This window comes from Bubalus kerabau, chromosome 22, assembly GCF_029407905.1.
Source record: "Bubalus kerabau isolate K-KA32 ecotype Philippines breed swamp buffalo chromosome 22, PCC_UOA_SB_1v2, whole genome shotgun sequence".
Classification (NCBI taxonomy): Eukaryota; Metazoa; Chordata; class Mammalia; order Artiodactyla; family Bovidae; genus Bubalus; species Bubalus kerabau.
In genome coordinates, this window is record NC_073645.1 from 15,531,254 (window position 1) to 15,545,746 (window position 14,493).

The window sequence follows — 14,493 nt, forward strand, 5'->3', positions numbered from 1 at the left end:
TTGTTTTTTTTGACATCCTCCTCTTTCAGATCTACTTTCCTACTCCTGCTGCCTCCCAGCCAGCAGAGTGTTACAGTTTTATAGTTCAGTTCAACTCAGTTGCTCAGTCGTGTCTGACTGTTTGCGACCCCATGAACTGCAGCACACCAGGCTTCCCTGTCCATCACCATCTCACAGAGCTTGCTCAAACTCATGTCCATTGAGTTGGTGATGCCATCCAACCATCTCACCCTCTGTCGTCCCCTACTACCTTCAGTCTTTCCCAGCATCAGGGTCTTTTTCAGTGAATCGGTTCACATCAGGGGGCCAAAGGATTCGAGCTTCAGCTTCAGCATCAGTCCTTCCAATGAATATTCAGGGTTGATTTCCTTACGGATTGAATGGTTTGATCTCCTTGCAGTGCAAGAGACTTTCAAGAGTCTTCAACACCACAGCTACCCTGCTAAAATGTTAGCTCTTAACCAGAGATTCATGCCCTTCCTGTGTGTTCTCCCTGCCTGCAGACTGAGAGTCCTACTAATCCTCGTTAGCTGAGAACAGATAGCTGGAGATGGTTCATAAGGGCTTAATTATGACCCTGGCCTGGAATATTTGCCCTTTAATGGAAAACATTTTTTGCTACGCCTTCATTCCAGAGGAGTGAATAAAGATTTAACATACCCATTCTACAATGTTGAACTAACCCAAATTGCTAAGCATTTTTGTGGAACTAGTTTTCTTTGTACTACTTTGAATTGCTCGTGAAATATTTAAGTTTCCCCATCTTGTTTTGAAAAATTGAGTGTGTTTAGTATTGAATCCAGAGGAGGGAGTGCCTTCTGACCACCGCTTGCCTTAGTTTATTCTGTGTGCGGTTCCATTGCCCCGCCAGGAGTGTCTCATTCATTCTACAAACATTCTTGGGTACACTTACTGTCAGGACCTTTGATGGGTGGGACAGAATTACTAGATACTGTTCATCTGCTGGTGGTCCACACCGTTCCTACTTAAACTTTACATTTTTGTAGTCCTTTACAGTTTACAATTTATAAAAAATTTTCTCACTTATTTAATCTTATATATGCTCATTATAACAATGCACAAGTATAAAGAAAATCTTCCTTATACGCCAATGGTTAAGATAATATTAGTCCCAGTTTTCATAGGAAGCAAATAAAGCCAAGGGAAGTTAAGAGATTTGCCCTTACTAAAAAACCAGGCTCTCTGGGTGCAGTATCCTTTCTTCTAAACCACAGCTACCTATAAAGTTTGGACTTTTTCAATTCACGTGCCTACTTTTCTCTGGTATGAATGTTCTGTCACTAAGTTTATATATTCCATTTGCCCCAATTGAATATCATTTCCTTTTTTTTTCTTGATAGAATATTTTTCCCCTAACTTTACCATAATCACTCCTAACTTAGAATCATCTACATTCAAATTTGATGACATATTCTAAGTTTCTGTATTTAGGGCCTTTGTCCATTTATGATCTTTGGGGATTTAATCTGACCTTTCAAAGTAACAGTTGTGATTCTATACTGATGTTTTAAAAGATGGTAGCCCTGATGATTGGAGTAAATCCAGTTTTCACATACAGTCTGTGCCTATTCTAGTTCCAACCTCTGTTCTTCCAGTTGAAGTAGAACTTGCTCCAGCCAACTGTTGACATCACAGTAAAGAAAATACAACCAGTTTTATCTGCCTCTCAAGGGAAAAAAAAGCAAATTTGGTTGGTTTGTCTCTTTAGCATGGTGTATCTGCTGCTGCTGCTGCTAAGTCACTTCAGTTGTGTCCGACTCTGTGCGACTCTAGAGACGGCAGCCCACCAGGCTCCCCCGTCCCTGGGATTCTCCAGGCAAGAACACTGGAGTGGGTTGCCATTTCCTTCTCCAATGCATGAAAGTGAAAAGTGAAAGTGAAGTCGCTCAGTCGTGTCCGACTCCCAGCGACCCCGTGGACTGCAGCCTACCAGGCTCCTCCATCTATCTAAAGCACTTTAAAATATTTATTTAGCAAGTTGCACAGTCTTTAGCAGACTGATCTTATCTCTATTCCTAATGCTATTTATCTGTACTCACTTTTAGTATTTTGACTTAATTCTCTTTTTGTCTCTGGCTTTCTCATTTATTTTTAATATCCATAGTTTTTGGTATTTTGCTTTACTATCACTATCTTTGTAACTGGCAAAATCCTAAGCATGTAGGGCTAGTTTTTGACCACCCATAGTATTTCCTCTTTGAAATGGAGATTTTGTCATTTGATTCTCTTTCATTTAACACTTTATTAGTAAATCAGGTGTATTACTCTATAATTGTTTCCTGTGTGTTAGTCTCTCTCTCTACTCCTTGGTGTGACTTTAATTAGTAGTTCTGAAGGGCGGTGATAAACATATTCTTTGTAAGGATCCCTTCAAGAAGAAATCTCCCTCCCCACAAATACACAGAATGTCTTAGAGTGTGTGCACTTACCCGGTTTTTCAGTCAATATTTATTTGAAGGATTACTGGTTGTCACCCACTGTGCTAGGGATGCACAGTCAAGGGACAGATCCACAGGCCAGCACACTAGGGGGATCAGACAAGTTAACCAGGCAATACAGTTCAGGGTAGTGTGGGGCTTGAGAGAAGAATGAGTCGTGTGTTCTCTCTCTCTCATATATATATGCTGCCCTTGTGCCTCAACTGGTAAAGAATCCGCCTGCAGTGTAGGAGACCTACACATACACACACACACACACACACACACACACACGTTGGGCAGATTTAGCAAGGGTCAGGAGGGGACTGAGATGGGATTGGGACAGGATTCTTATTTGAAAGAATAAAGCTCATCCCTAGCTAGAGGGTAAAAAGGTTCATTATGGCTGCAGCATGGAGTTCAGTGTAGAGGCTGTAGAAGTAACAGGGTTATGGGATGGGCTTATTAGGTGTTTGGGCTTTATCTGAGGAACAAGGGATTTTTTTTAAATCAGGGAGCAGCATGATCAAATTTTCAGTTGGAAAGGGTCCTCTGCTGTGCTACGGAGAATGGTTTGGCAGAGAAGAGCTGTAGGAAGACCGCTTGAGAGTTCATTGAAGTAATGACAGGTAGACATCATGGTGATCTGAACCAGGGTAGGTTAAGTGGAAGGATTCAAGAGACATTTAGCAGAGAGAGTCCTTGAGAGTTATTGATTACAAGGGAGGGGTACATTAAGAGAAAAAGATGGTGAAGGGTGATGAGAAGTCCTTAAGTTCTCTGTTCCCTCCCATTCCTCCATCATTGATTTTAGGCCATCATAGATTTTGAGCTGTAATACCCATGACCATAAAATAAATACATTTAGGCCCAATAGGACACTTTAAATTTTAATATTTTCTAAAATCTCTGTGGGATGACTTTTAGATTACAGAGGGTAGCTTTATGTCAGAGATATTCTATGTTCAAAGCTTAAATAGCATACTTAGGTATATAAAATAATTTGCAATAATGGAAAAGTCATCTTATTTAATATTTCAGGGAAATAAAGATGTAACTTTATTTTAAAAAATGTTACGCTGTTAAACATCTGTTCACTGATGATATATTTATTAGGCAAGAAAGGAATGTGAACTTTTCAGTACCGAATTGCCCATCCATGGCCCAGCCTTAACCGAAATAAAAATCTATACTTAAAAATATAAAGTACTGAAAACATTTCTTAGGTATACAGATAGCCCCAGGTAGTTCCAAGGGTTGTCAGGAGCCAAGTTGTTATTTGTGGTTTCCTGGAAGAGCCTGGATCAGTAATCAAGTGAAACAAGTTAGCGCTGTGTGATTTTTCTGCTTTGATGGGAAATCACCACTGACCAGTTCACTCCTAAGTACAGTGTATTCATTATTTCCCTTCCTCCTTTCATTTATAAAGTTTCTTTATTTCTTTTTTAAAAAGTTAATCTTTTTTCTTTTTTAACCTACTGCTGCTGCTAAGTCACTTTAGTCGTGTTCGACTCTGTGCGACCCCATAGACGGCAGCCCACCAGGCTCCCCCATCCCTGGGATTCTCCAGACAAGAACACTGGAGTGGGTTGCCATTTCCTTCTCCAATGCATGAAAGTGAAAAGTGAAAGTGAAGTCGCTCAGTCATGTCCGACTCTTAGCGACCCCATGGACTGCAGCCCAACAGGCTCCTCCATCCATGGGATTTTCCAGGCAAGAGTACTGGAGTGGGTTTTTTAACCTAACCCCTCTTAAATTCTTGGGTTTAAGAAGTTCTCTTAGGACATGTAAATCATATGTGCCTTCATTTTGATCTTGACCAAAATCAGCTCTGTGATGATGAATTTGCCACTTCTCAGGATCTTGGCTTCTGCGTCTTTAAAGTGAGAAAGCTCAAGTAGATCAGTGATAAGGGGACCTCAGCTATGATTCTTTTATCTGCCTTTTCTCTTTCTTGGTCCTGTATATTTAGTTGTTCCCAGGCCTTTGTCTACTTGAACATCCCTCTGGTTTTTGATATTTGTTATCAGAGCTATACTGAGGCTTCTATGGTTTGTTGCAGTCCCCACAGTCAGAACCAAAGGACTAAGAGATGAGTTACTGGAAAGCAGTCCGAAGGGAGGAGAAGCAACACAGCAGCTAGAAGTCTATGTTTAAATGCTTAGAACTTATACATGAATCAGGACACTTGCCCCTTCTTAACATTCCCTCTCACCATTTCTTTTGTTATTTTTTTTTTTTTTTGACCCAACAAATGTTTGAGTTTTTGTTTTTGCTTTTTGTGTGTGTGTGCATTTTTTTTCCTTTGAATGAGCAAGGTGGGGTGGTAGCTGAAGAGGGGAAAGGAGAAACTACTGAAGACTTCACTGCAAACCATACTGCCTCAAGACACAAAACACAGATTTTCTTACAAAGCTGTCATTCTCTTCCTGCTTCCAAGACCACCATTTGCAGCTTTATTATGAAAACCCTACCTCCACATCTATCTTCAGGTACTGCTCTATAGCATATTTGTGACCCCAGTCTCCATTGCTAGTGTAAATCCTACTATCCAGCCATACATTCATTTCCTCAGGGAATGCCAGTTAACCCCACTTAGTGTTGATAGCGGGAGAAGGCAGTGGCACCCCACTCCAGTACTCTTGCCTGGAAAATCCCATGGATGGAGGAGCCTGGTAGGCTGCAGTCCACGGGGTCACTGGGAGTCGGACATGACTGAGCGACTTCACTTTCACTTTCCACTTTCATGCATTGGAGAAGGAAATGGCAACCCACTCCAGTGTTCTTGCCTGGAGAATCCCAGGGATGGCGGAGCCTAGTAGGCTGCAGTCCATGGGGTCGCACAGAGTTGGACACGACTGAAGCGACTTGGCAGCAGCAGCAGCAGCAGCAGTGTTGATAGCATCACCGACTCAATGGATATGAATTTGACAAACTCGGGTAGAGAGTGGAGGACATGGGAACCTGGTGTGCTGCCCATGGGATTGTGAAGAGTTGGACACGACTTAGTGACTGAACAACAACACACTGTTGATCACCAATCACACTTACACTCCCAGGACTTCATTAAGTGTTATTCTTTAAAAATACATTTAAAATAGCTTCAGATGCAAATTAGGAAGATAGCAAGTCATAGTGTATATGTTGTAGTATTCATTATATACAATAGTATCTTCTATTTTAAAAATACACTAGAAATAGGATGACTTTTCACATATCCATATATTTAATTAGTTTTCAGGATGAACTAGCTGCAGAGTAGTCCAGCAGCTGTAAAGTCATCTTACAGGACGTATATTCATTGCTCATTGTGATTGCCAGGACTTACTGAAGTTGATCCCAGCTTGGAAATTGGCATGTATACTTTTCCAAAGTGGTTCTTCTGAGGCATATGAAAATGTGGTCACTGAAAAGTGTTTCAGAAAATCTGTTGCTCTTCTATGATATTAAAATAGTAATTTTTAAAGGTTACGTTCATGCTACCTTAGTTTAATTATAAACTGGATATTTTGTAAAAGCTGTCTTGTCACTTGGTGTATTTCTGACTTGAAACGCATCTTTGAACATTTGTGTGCTGCTGGACGAGGGGGCATCGGGTTCATTGGTTTGCCACTAGAGCCATCTCCACTCCGGTAGGTAGGAAGTCAGGTGACTCGATTGGAGGTAAAGGAGATACTCTGCATTATTTCCCCGCCCCCAGTACTGTCAAATCCTTAGCTATCAGTGCTTTCACTTCTCCAGAAGCAAAAACGATGTATGTTATGGCAGTGCCTTTTCCTCTTTCTAACACGCAAGATTGGAAGTTGCCTTCGACAGATACCCTTTGGGATGTTCTTTTGAACTTTTGTTTTACTGGTGGAGACAACACTGATTTGCCTGCTATTTTAGGATTACTGGATTCCAGTCTTCTAAGCAAGGAAGAACCAAGTCTAATTTATGTTTAGCAAACTACTGGTTTTAGTAGAAATTTATAAGTTTGTGGAATGCAAAATATTAGGATTGAATGACTTTGAGAAATCCTTCAGAGTATGCTTTTGAATCAATTTTTTTTTTGCAATGAATGGCCTCTTGTAGTTCTCAAGTCCACTAGAAAGAGAACTGGGTCTTTTTGTTTGGAACCTTGCAAACAAAACTCTTTACCTTTCCAGTTACATCCCCACCCCTGGGGTTCTCCCGCTTGCTTACAGTTGTCAGTGATCCTGATCTACACCCACTCCACCCCAAGTACCAAGTTCCTTGCATGCTAAGTCGCTTCAGCTGTGTCCCACTGTTTGCGACCCATGGACTGTAGCCCACCAGGCTCCTCTAAATACTGAAATGGGTCGCCCTGCCCTCCTCCAGGGGATCTTCCCTGACTCAGGGATCGAATCCACATCTCCCCTGTCTCCTGCATTGGCAGGCGGGTTCTTTACCACTAGCGCCACCTGAGAAGTCCACTAAGTTCCTTCGTGGTTCTTAAATAAGGTGCAAATCAATAGGTCTTGGTCCCCACCGTGGCCTGCGTGGGGCTGGTTTGGGAAAGACGCAGCTGAGTAGACAATTTCTCGCAGGGTGACTCATTCTCAACACTGACCATTGCTTGTAAACCCGCCAGGGAAAATATGCCAGACATTGTTATGATGAAAACAACTGGGAGGGGCTGTTGGTGAGGCGAAGAACAGATAGAATTTGCTCAAAGCTACCGGGAACCTGGGCGGGCGGGGCGGCCGTGGCACCTGCAAGGAGCGCGGGCCTGCGGGCGTGGCCTGCGGGGGCGTGGCGGGGGCGGGGCCGGCCGGCGGCGCCGGCGGTTGGAAGGGGGTGGAGTTGCCCTTGGAGGCGGCACCGGCCCTGGGCCCGGAGGCCCGCCGCGCCCTATCGGGCCCGAGCCGAGTGGCCCCGCGGAGCCGGCGCGCTCCCGCCTGCAGGGGGAGGGCGGACGGGGCGCGGGGACCGGCCAGGCCGCGGCGGGCGCTGTTTCTCTTTCACTTTCCCTCCCTCTGAGGCCGGCGCGCTGGAGGCAAGGAGCGGCGGTGGCGGCCGCAGGGTAGGTACCCGGTGGGCTGGAGAGCTGTTGAGGGGCCGGAACTCCGGCCGCCCCCGCGCTGCACGGCCAAGTTTGCTCAGAGAGCTGGAGCGGCACCCCCAGGCACCTGCCGCGGCCGACCTCGCCTGGAGCCGCGGGAGCCCCTTGGGGGCGGGGGTGGGGGTGGCCAGCCCGAGTCTGGGAGCTTCGAGGTCGCGCGGTGCTCTAGGGGGGCGGAGAGGGCGGCAAGCGCCAGACCCGGACAGAGGTGGCGCGTCCTCCTCGGCGCAGCCCCGGCCCGGCCCGAGCGGCGCGTCCGCCGAGCCCGGGCCCGCGCACCTGCCAGGCGGGCGGGGCGACTCGTGCTCGGACCGCCCAGGGCAGTGGCTACCGGGTTCTGCCGAGGACGCGGAAAAGTTCCCTCCTGCGCCTGCCGAGTCCCTGCCCGCGCTGGCTTCCTTTAACCGCCGTGGTGACAGGGCTCTATGGCTTACAATCCTAAAAGCCTCCCTCGGTCGGGACTGTGCATGTCCTCTTTCAGAGGACTTTCAGACTTTGGAGCTTCGTGGCAAACCTGTGAGAAAGGCAGGGCCGTTAATCCCGGTGTGTAGAGGAGGAAGCCGACATTTAGTGCCTTACTGAAGATCATACACGGCTAAGGACCGGAACCCAGACCCCTTGAGCAGATACGATGATTACTTGCAGAACCTATTCTGTGCACACACTCAGTGGTACAGTGTCTGTCGATGGAAGGATGGAGCGATGCCTTTTACCTCTTCGGTTGCTTTATACTTAACCTATGAGTTAACAGCTGAAGTAGGAGAAGGTTTTTGTTTACAGAATTAACTTAGGAAATCCCCACCTTTTTCTCATGTTATGTTTCATGTTCTCTAAGAGGACACGTTTGTTGTAAGAAACATTTAAAACTTTTTAAAACAACCATGTGGACGAGCCATGCTGGACATTTCTGGAGGGAAAAAAGTTTTAAAAAATGTTAATGACGTTCAGTTTTGATAGTGTGCTAGCTGTATGTATATTGTCTCATTTCATCGTCCCCACTGTAGGAGGCTGGCATTCTTGATTTCTTTACTTATGTATTTGACTGCACCAGGTCTTAGTTGCGTCATGCATGAGCGTCAGTTGCAGGATGTGAACTCTTACTTGTGGGTTGTGGGGTCTTATTCTGGGACCAAGGATGGAAACCTGGGCCCCCCTGCATTGGGAGTGCAGAGTCTTAGCCACTGGACAATTAGGGAAGTCCCACGGGAGGCTGGCATTCTTGTTTTCATTTTACAGTTTAAAAAACCCTAAGGCTTAGGTAAGTAACATTGCCCAGGTTGTACATTTACTAACTATGACTGGTATCTTTTTAAGGTTTTGCAGTCTAATAGAGGAGATTAAGAATGAAGATAATTGTAAATCACAGAAGAGTCAGACATGACTTAGTAACTAAACAACAGCAGCAACAGAGGAGCAGAAGGACTCACTGGGTAGAGGGCATGGAACCTGCAGAATGGACTACGAAGAGAGTCATCCTTTCAGTTTGCCCGACTGTTGAACAGTGTGTTAAGATCAGCCTGTGGAGGGTCTTTTATGACAAGCTGAGAAATTTAAACATTTCTCTGTTGCAGAGCAAAGAGGAGAGACCCTGACAGTCTTTGATAAGGGGCTCCAAACGTAATAGAATAAAACTTGGTAGAATCTAAGTTGGTCTGCAGGTGGAGAGATAATATTTGAGTAGCATTGCTGCGGGTGGAATGGAAAAGGGCACCCATTTGATTTGATTACGGCTTGATGTGGAGTACAAAATGGAAATAGGGAGCATTTTGATAGGGAGGATAATGACTTCAATTTTGAATCTTTAGCTTGTGTTGGCAGGAACTCCTAATAGAGCAGTCAAGCAGACAGTTAAAATGCATTACTGGAGAGGTAAAGATATCAAAACCCGAGTTAATAGCCTCAGGTGTCATTTGTTTAGAGGTGATAGTTGAGGCCTCAGTATCAGATGAATTCGTCATTATTCTGAATTAATCATAGCAGGTTTACAAATTAATATTACAGTGAGGGAAATATTCTGTTCACCTCTTTACCCAATTTGGAACATGTAATGCTTGCTGCTAATATACTGGTATTAATCCAGTACGAAGAATTTGACACCTCTTTTTCTCATCTTTTTAAAATTATTGTGGAAGAAGATATGGGAAAGCAGAACCACCAAAAGGAGTGATGACTAGCGATCTCATGAGAAGTCTGGATGTTAGTTCTCATGCCTCGGGACACCCAGTTGGGAACTCCACACCAGCTCCTGGGATCAGACTTTCATCCACTTAATACCCTTTTTTGCCTGAACTACTAGAGCCAGTCCTAGCTAACCACAAATGGCTACCCAAAGGAAACATTTGGTGAAAGATTTCAATCCTTACATCACCTGCTATATCTGTAAAGGGTATCTCATCAAGCCAACTACAGTGACGGAATGCCTTCATACCTGTAAGTATTCTTTTTTTGTTATCTACCTATTGGAAATTTTCGGTTACATTTGTTCTTTTAAAACCACCACATTTTGGGTTTTTTTGTTTTCTCTAGATTTTTTCTTTTAAAACAGTGAATATTCTAAGAATTAACTTTGAATTCATTTTCATAACTTCTCATTGGGATACCAGTGGTATGAATTTTTTCTTGTTTCTTTTTAAAATTGTAATAGTTGACTTTTTCTGACTTTAAAATGTCCTAAAAATCATAAGAAATTACTGGTTATAGTTTTTTTAATGAACTATTTTAGGTTTGTTTTTTTTAATTTTACTGAATTAATGTGTTCTGATTTTTTTTTTTTTTAGGATATGCATACTCTAATTCATTGTGGGTTTCTTTTAATCGCTTTATTGAGGTATGGTTGGCATAAAAAAGTTGTGAAGTGAAGTGAAAGTCACTCAGTCATGTCCAACTCTGCAATCACATGAACTGTACATTCCATGGAATTCTCTAGGCCAGAATGCTGGAGTGGGTAGCCTTTCCCTTCTCCAGGGTATCTTCTCAACCCAGGGATCCAACCCAGGTCTTCTGCATTGCAGTTGGATTCTTTACCAGCTGAGCCACAAGGGAAGCCCAAGAATACTGGAGGGGGTAGCCTATCCCTTCTCCAGCAGATTTTCCTGACCCAGTAATTGGACCAGGGTCTCCTGCATTGCAGGTGGGGGTTCTTTATCAACTGAGCTATCAGGGAAGCCCAGGAAGACCACCAGGGAAATCTAAAAAAAAAAGCTGTACATATTTAATGTGTATAACTTTGATGGGGTTAGACATAAGTATGCACCCATGAAACCATTACTGCATCACTGCCACAAACCTTATCCATTACCTCAGAAGTTTGCTCTCACCTTCTTGTTTATTATTACTATTATTGTGATAAGAACACAACATAAAATCTGCACTCCTGGCACATTTTTAAGTGTACAGCATAGTATTGTTAACTGCAGGCATGATCCTGTCCAGTAGATCTCTAGGACTTACTCATCTTATATGATTTAAACTTCATACCCTTTGACTAATAATCAACCGCCTCAATGCTACCTTGTTAGAAATGCAAATTATCACGCCTCACCCTGGAATCACCAAAACAAAGTTATCTGTGTTTAACAAACTTCCAGGTAATTTTGAACCATGTGCAAGTTTGAGACCCACTGTTCTAATATGATCATATCTTTGGAACCCCTGCCAAATTTTTCACCAGTCCTGTCAGTAGAAGAAGAGGCATTTTAATAGCCACATAGGTCAGGGTTTCACCTGCTTTTTGTGTTTTTGCCAATACAAGTTTATTTCCCTATTGCAATGAAAGTAATTCCAGTAAGTTCTGATTCTGTTAATTCCAGTAAGTTCTTTGGTGCCTGTTATGTACACTGAAGTAGATACTGTATGTGCATGATTTCGTTGTTCACCTTACAGTAACCTTGAAGCAGTTTGCAGGGGACACGGGGAGAGCAAGGGTATAGAAATTATCTTCATTTGTGGGTGTGGAAGCTTAAGAGCTAAGTCACCTGCCCAGTCTCACAGCTAGTAAGTAGTAGGCCTGTATTCAGCTCTAAGGGCCGTCCTCTTACTGAGATAACCTGGGACATTTCTTTAATCCCCCTCTTCAGCTGTTCTTTCCTCTGCGTACTATTATGCCAGTAGTTTTCAACAGAGTTGCAGAATAGAGTCACCTGTTAATCGTTAAAAAGGCAAATTTTATGTTATAAACATTTTACCACAGTAAAAAAAAAAAAAAAACATAAAATCACCTAGGAAGCTGTTTTAACATAGACTTTTTCAGAATGCCACCTGAAGAGATTTAGTGGGTGCTGTGATAAGGTCTCAGTTCATTCACTCAGTCTAACTCTTTGCAACCCCATGGACTGCAGCACGCTAGGCTTCCCTGTCCATCACCAACTCCCAGAGCCTACTCAAATTCATGTCCATCGAGTCAGTGATGCCATCCAACCATCTCATCCTCTCTCGTCCCCTTCTCCTCCTACCTTCGATCTTTCCCAGCATCAGGGTCTTTTCCAGTGAGTCAGTTCTTTGCATCAGGTGGCCAAAGTATCGGAGCTTCAGCATCAGTCCTTCCAGTGAATATTCAGAAGTGATTTCCTTTAGGATTGACTGGTTGACCTCCTTGAAGTCCATGGGACTCTCAAGAGTCTTCTTCAACACCACAGTTCAAAAGCATCAATTCTTCAGCACTCAGCTCTCTTTATGGTCCAACTCTCACATCCATACATGACCACTGGAAAAACCATAGCCTTGACTAGACGGACCTTTGTTGGCAAAGAAATGTTTCTGCTTTTTAATATGCTGTCTAGGTTTGTCATAGCTTTTCTTCCAAGGAGCAAGCATCTTTTAATTTCATGGCTGCAGTCACCATCTGCAGTGATTTGGAGCCCAAGAAAATAAAGTCTGTCCCTGTTTCCACTGTTTCCCCATCTATTTGCCATAAAGTGATGGGATCAGATGCCATGATCTTAGTTTTCTGAATGTTGAGTTTTAAGCTAGCTTTTCCCACTCCACTCTTTCACTAGGGTCTGGGCATGTGTATACTTTTTGTTGGTATTACTGGCCCATGCTATTCAATTACCAGTTAACTATAAACTGTCTTAAAATGTTCGCTTACTGTTGCCCTTATCATTATTTCACTTGAACAGTTATCAGTTAAACATCATCAAACATACTTATTGAATACCTACTGTGTGCTAGGCACAATTCTAAGCAGAGGATACAGCAGTGAACAAGGTAATCAAAAATCTCTGCTCTCAAGAAAGGGGAAAACCAGCAATAAATATATGCCATGAACAAGAACAAAGAACTGTAGGACTGTAGATAGCAGAGTTGGGGTTGTTTTATTTAGTGTTGTCATGATTTCTCTCTGATATGATGACATTTGAACAGAATTCCTGAAGCGATTGAGCTCTGTGGATATAGGGGAAGAACATTCCAGGCAGAGGGAAAAGCAAGTATATAGCCTTGGAGTGGGAATGCCCTTGGCAGTTCAAGGGACAACTGATGAGTAAGGAGGCTATCACTGCAGGTCAACTGAAAGATTATAAGGCCATCATCTAGGGTAATGAGATGTGAGATGGAGGCAGGGGAGAGTGATGGACTGTGGATGCATTTTGGAGGAGGAACCCCCTGGGTGTGGCTCCTTTAGAATGGGGGCTTTGTCTCGCAGTTTCCCTCTATGCCAAGTATGGTACCTAGACACTGTCCACAGTCTGTTGTTTTGCTTCTTCTGACGCTATTAGACATTATGAGTACACTTTTTTATATTTGTGTGTCTCCAGCAAAACCCTGCAGTTCTAGGAAGAGATTTAGTGGATGTTGGGAGTGCTTAGTGTTTAGAGGAGAAAGCGCAGATTCTCCAGTCTCTACCTAAAGATTTTATATCTGTTCTTCTGAAAGAACATTTTCTTTGAGACATAATGAAATCCAGGTTTAAATGTTCCTTTTTTGAAGGGAAAACAAAAGATTGTAGAAATTTAAACAGTAAGTTTATAAGCAAGGGTTATGTTTATGTTTAAGTAGTAATTTAAGGTTTAAAGGGATAGATGACCATTTAGCTGCTTATGTCCTTCTAGCCTGAAGTTGCTTGGCAGTCAGCGAATCCCTTTACTGAGAGAGAATGAACATGGCAGAATTGTGATTAAAGACTCAAGTGTGGCCTTTTTCATCCGCAGAAGCACAGAACAGTAAATGATGGAGGAGTCAGGCACTCAGCTCAGTGTCTTAGGAGACCTGAGGATTCTACAGAGTGCTAAACTTTATGCACTTTCTGGTCCTTGGATTTCTGTGTATTTTTTGGTTTGTATTTATACTGGGGCTTTTAGGCAAAACCTTTCTCACTTGCAAAATATCTCCCTATTTGTACTGATAAAATAAATAGTACCCCAAAGCAGTGTTTCTTACTCATTGGTTGGGTCTTGATGTTGCCTGGTTTTCTTAGGTCTGAGGTGGAACAGGTGTAGTGGTATTGTGATTTGGAATCAGTATACAATAGAGAAGGAAGGTGGCCAGTGGGACAGGAGGAAAGTGAGAAGTCCAGTGTGCATTGAAGTACCCCAGAGCAGTTTCCACCTCGACTGTGGTGCTTAAACAAAACTTATTAAGTTAACTTTGTACATAGTCTGCAGTTTTATGATACTGTAAGTTAAGAATGGGTATACAATAATTCTTATTATGAAAACTCATAGTAAAATGGAAGGATTTTGTTCTTACTATTCAAGTTTGAAATATGAAAATGAAACTTTATTATTGGTGAGCAAAGTCACACTTTCGGCCCAGTCCCTTCAGAACTCTCTAGTCAAGTGAAGAAACAGGAATCAAGTTAAGGAAGGAATCAAATGAATGTGGATGCTGGTAAGCGCAATGGCAGTTGTGAAACAGAGTGATGTAGTAGCAGGTCCGTGTCAGGGTGTTGCAGCGGAATGCAAAGCCAGAGAGAGAAGAGTATGTTTTGAAAATCCTTGATACAGATAAATGCAGTTACTTTACTCTTTCAGATTACTTTACACATGCGTCTCC

The 14,493-nt window shown here is 43.0% G+C and overlaps 1 protein-coding gene across 6 annotated transcripts in view; it reads left to right on the forward strand.

The window, feature by feature from the left end:
• The window catches only part of PCGF5 (polycomb group ring finger 5), a 122,340-nt gene that overhangs the window by 56,999 nt on the left and 50,848 nt on the right, over positions 1-14,493 (forward strand). Inside the window, exons 1-2 of one of the 6 annotated variants that reach the window (XM_055559973.1) lie at positions 7,332-7,464; positions 9,639-9,933. In XM_055559973.1, the coding sequence (XP_055415948.1) occupies positions 9,822-9,933 (112 nt within the window). In that variant the 5' untranslated portion in view covers positions 7,332-7,464; positions 9,639-9,821. Of the gene's footprint in view, positions 1-7,331; positions 7,465-9,635; positions 9,934-14,493 lie in introns of those variants that run through there. The other 5 variants (XM_055559972.1, XM_055559974.1, XM_055559975.1 and 2 more) reach the window with 5 other exon arrangements.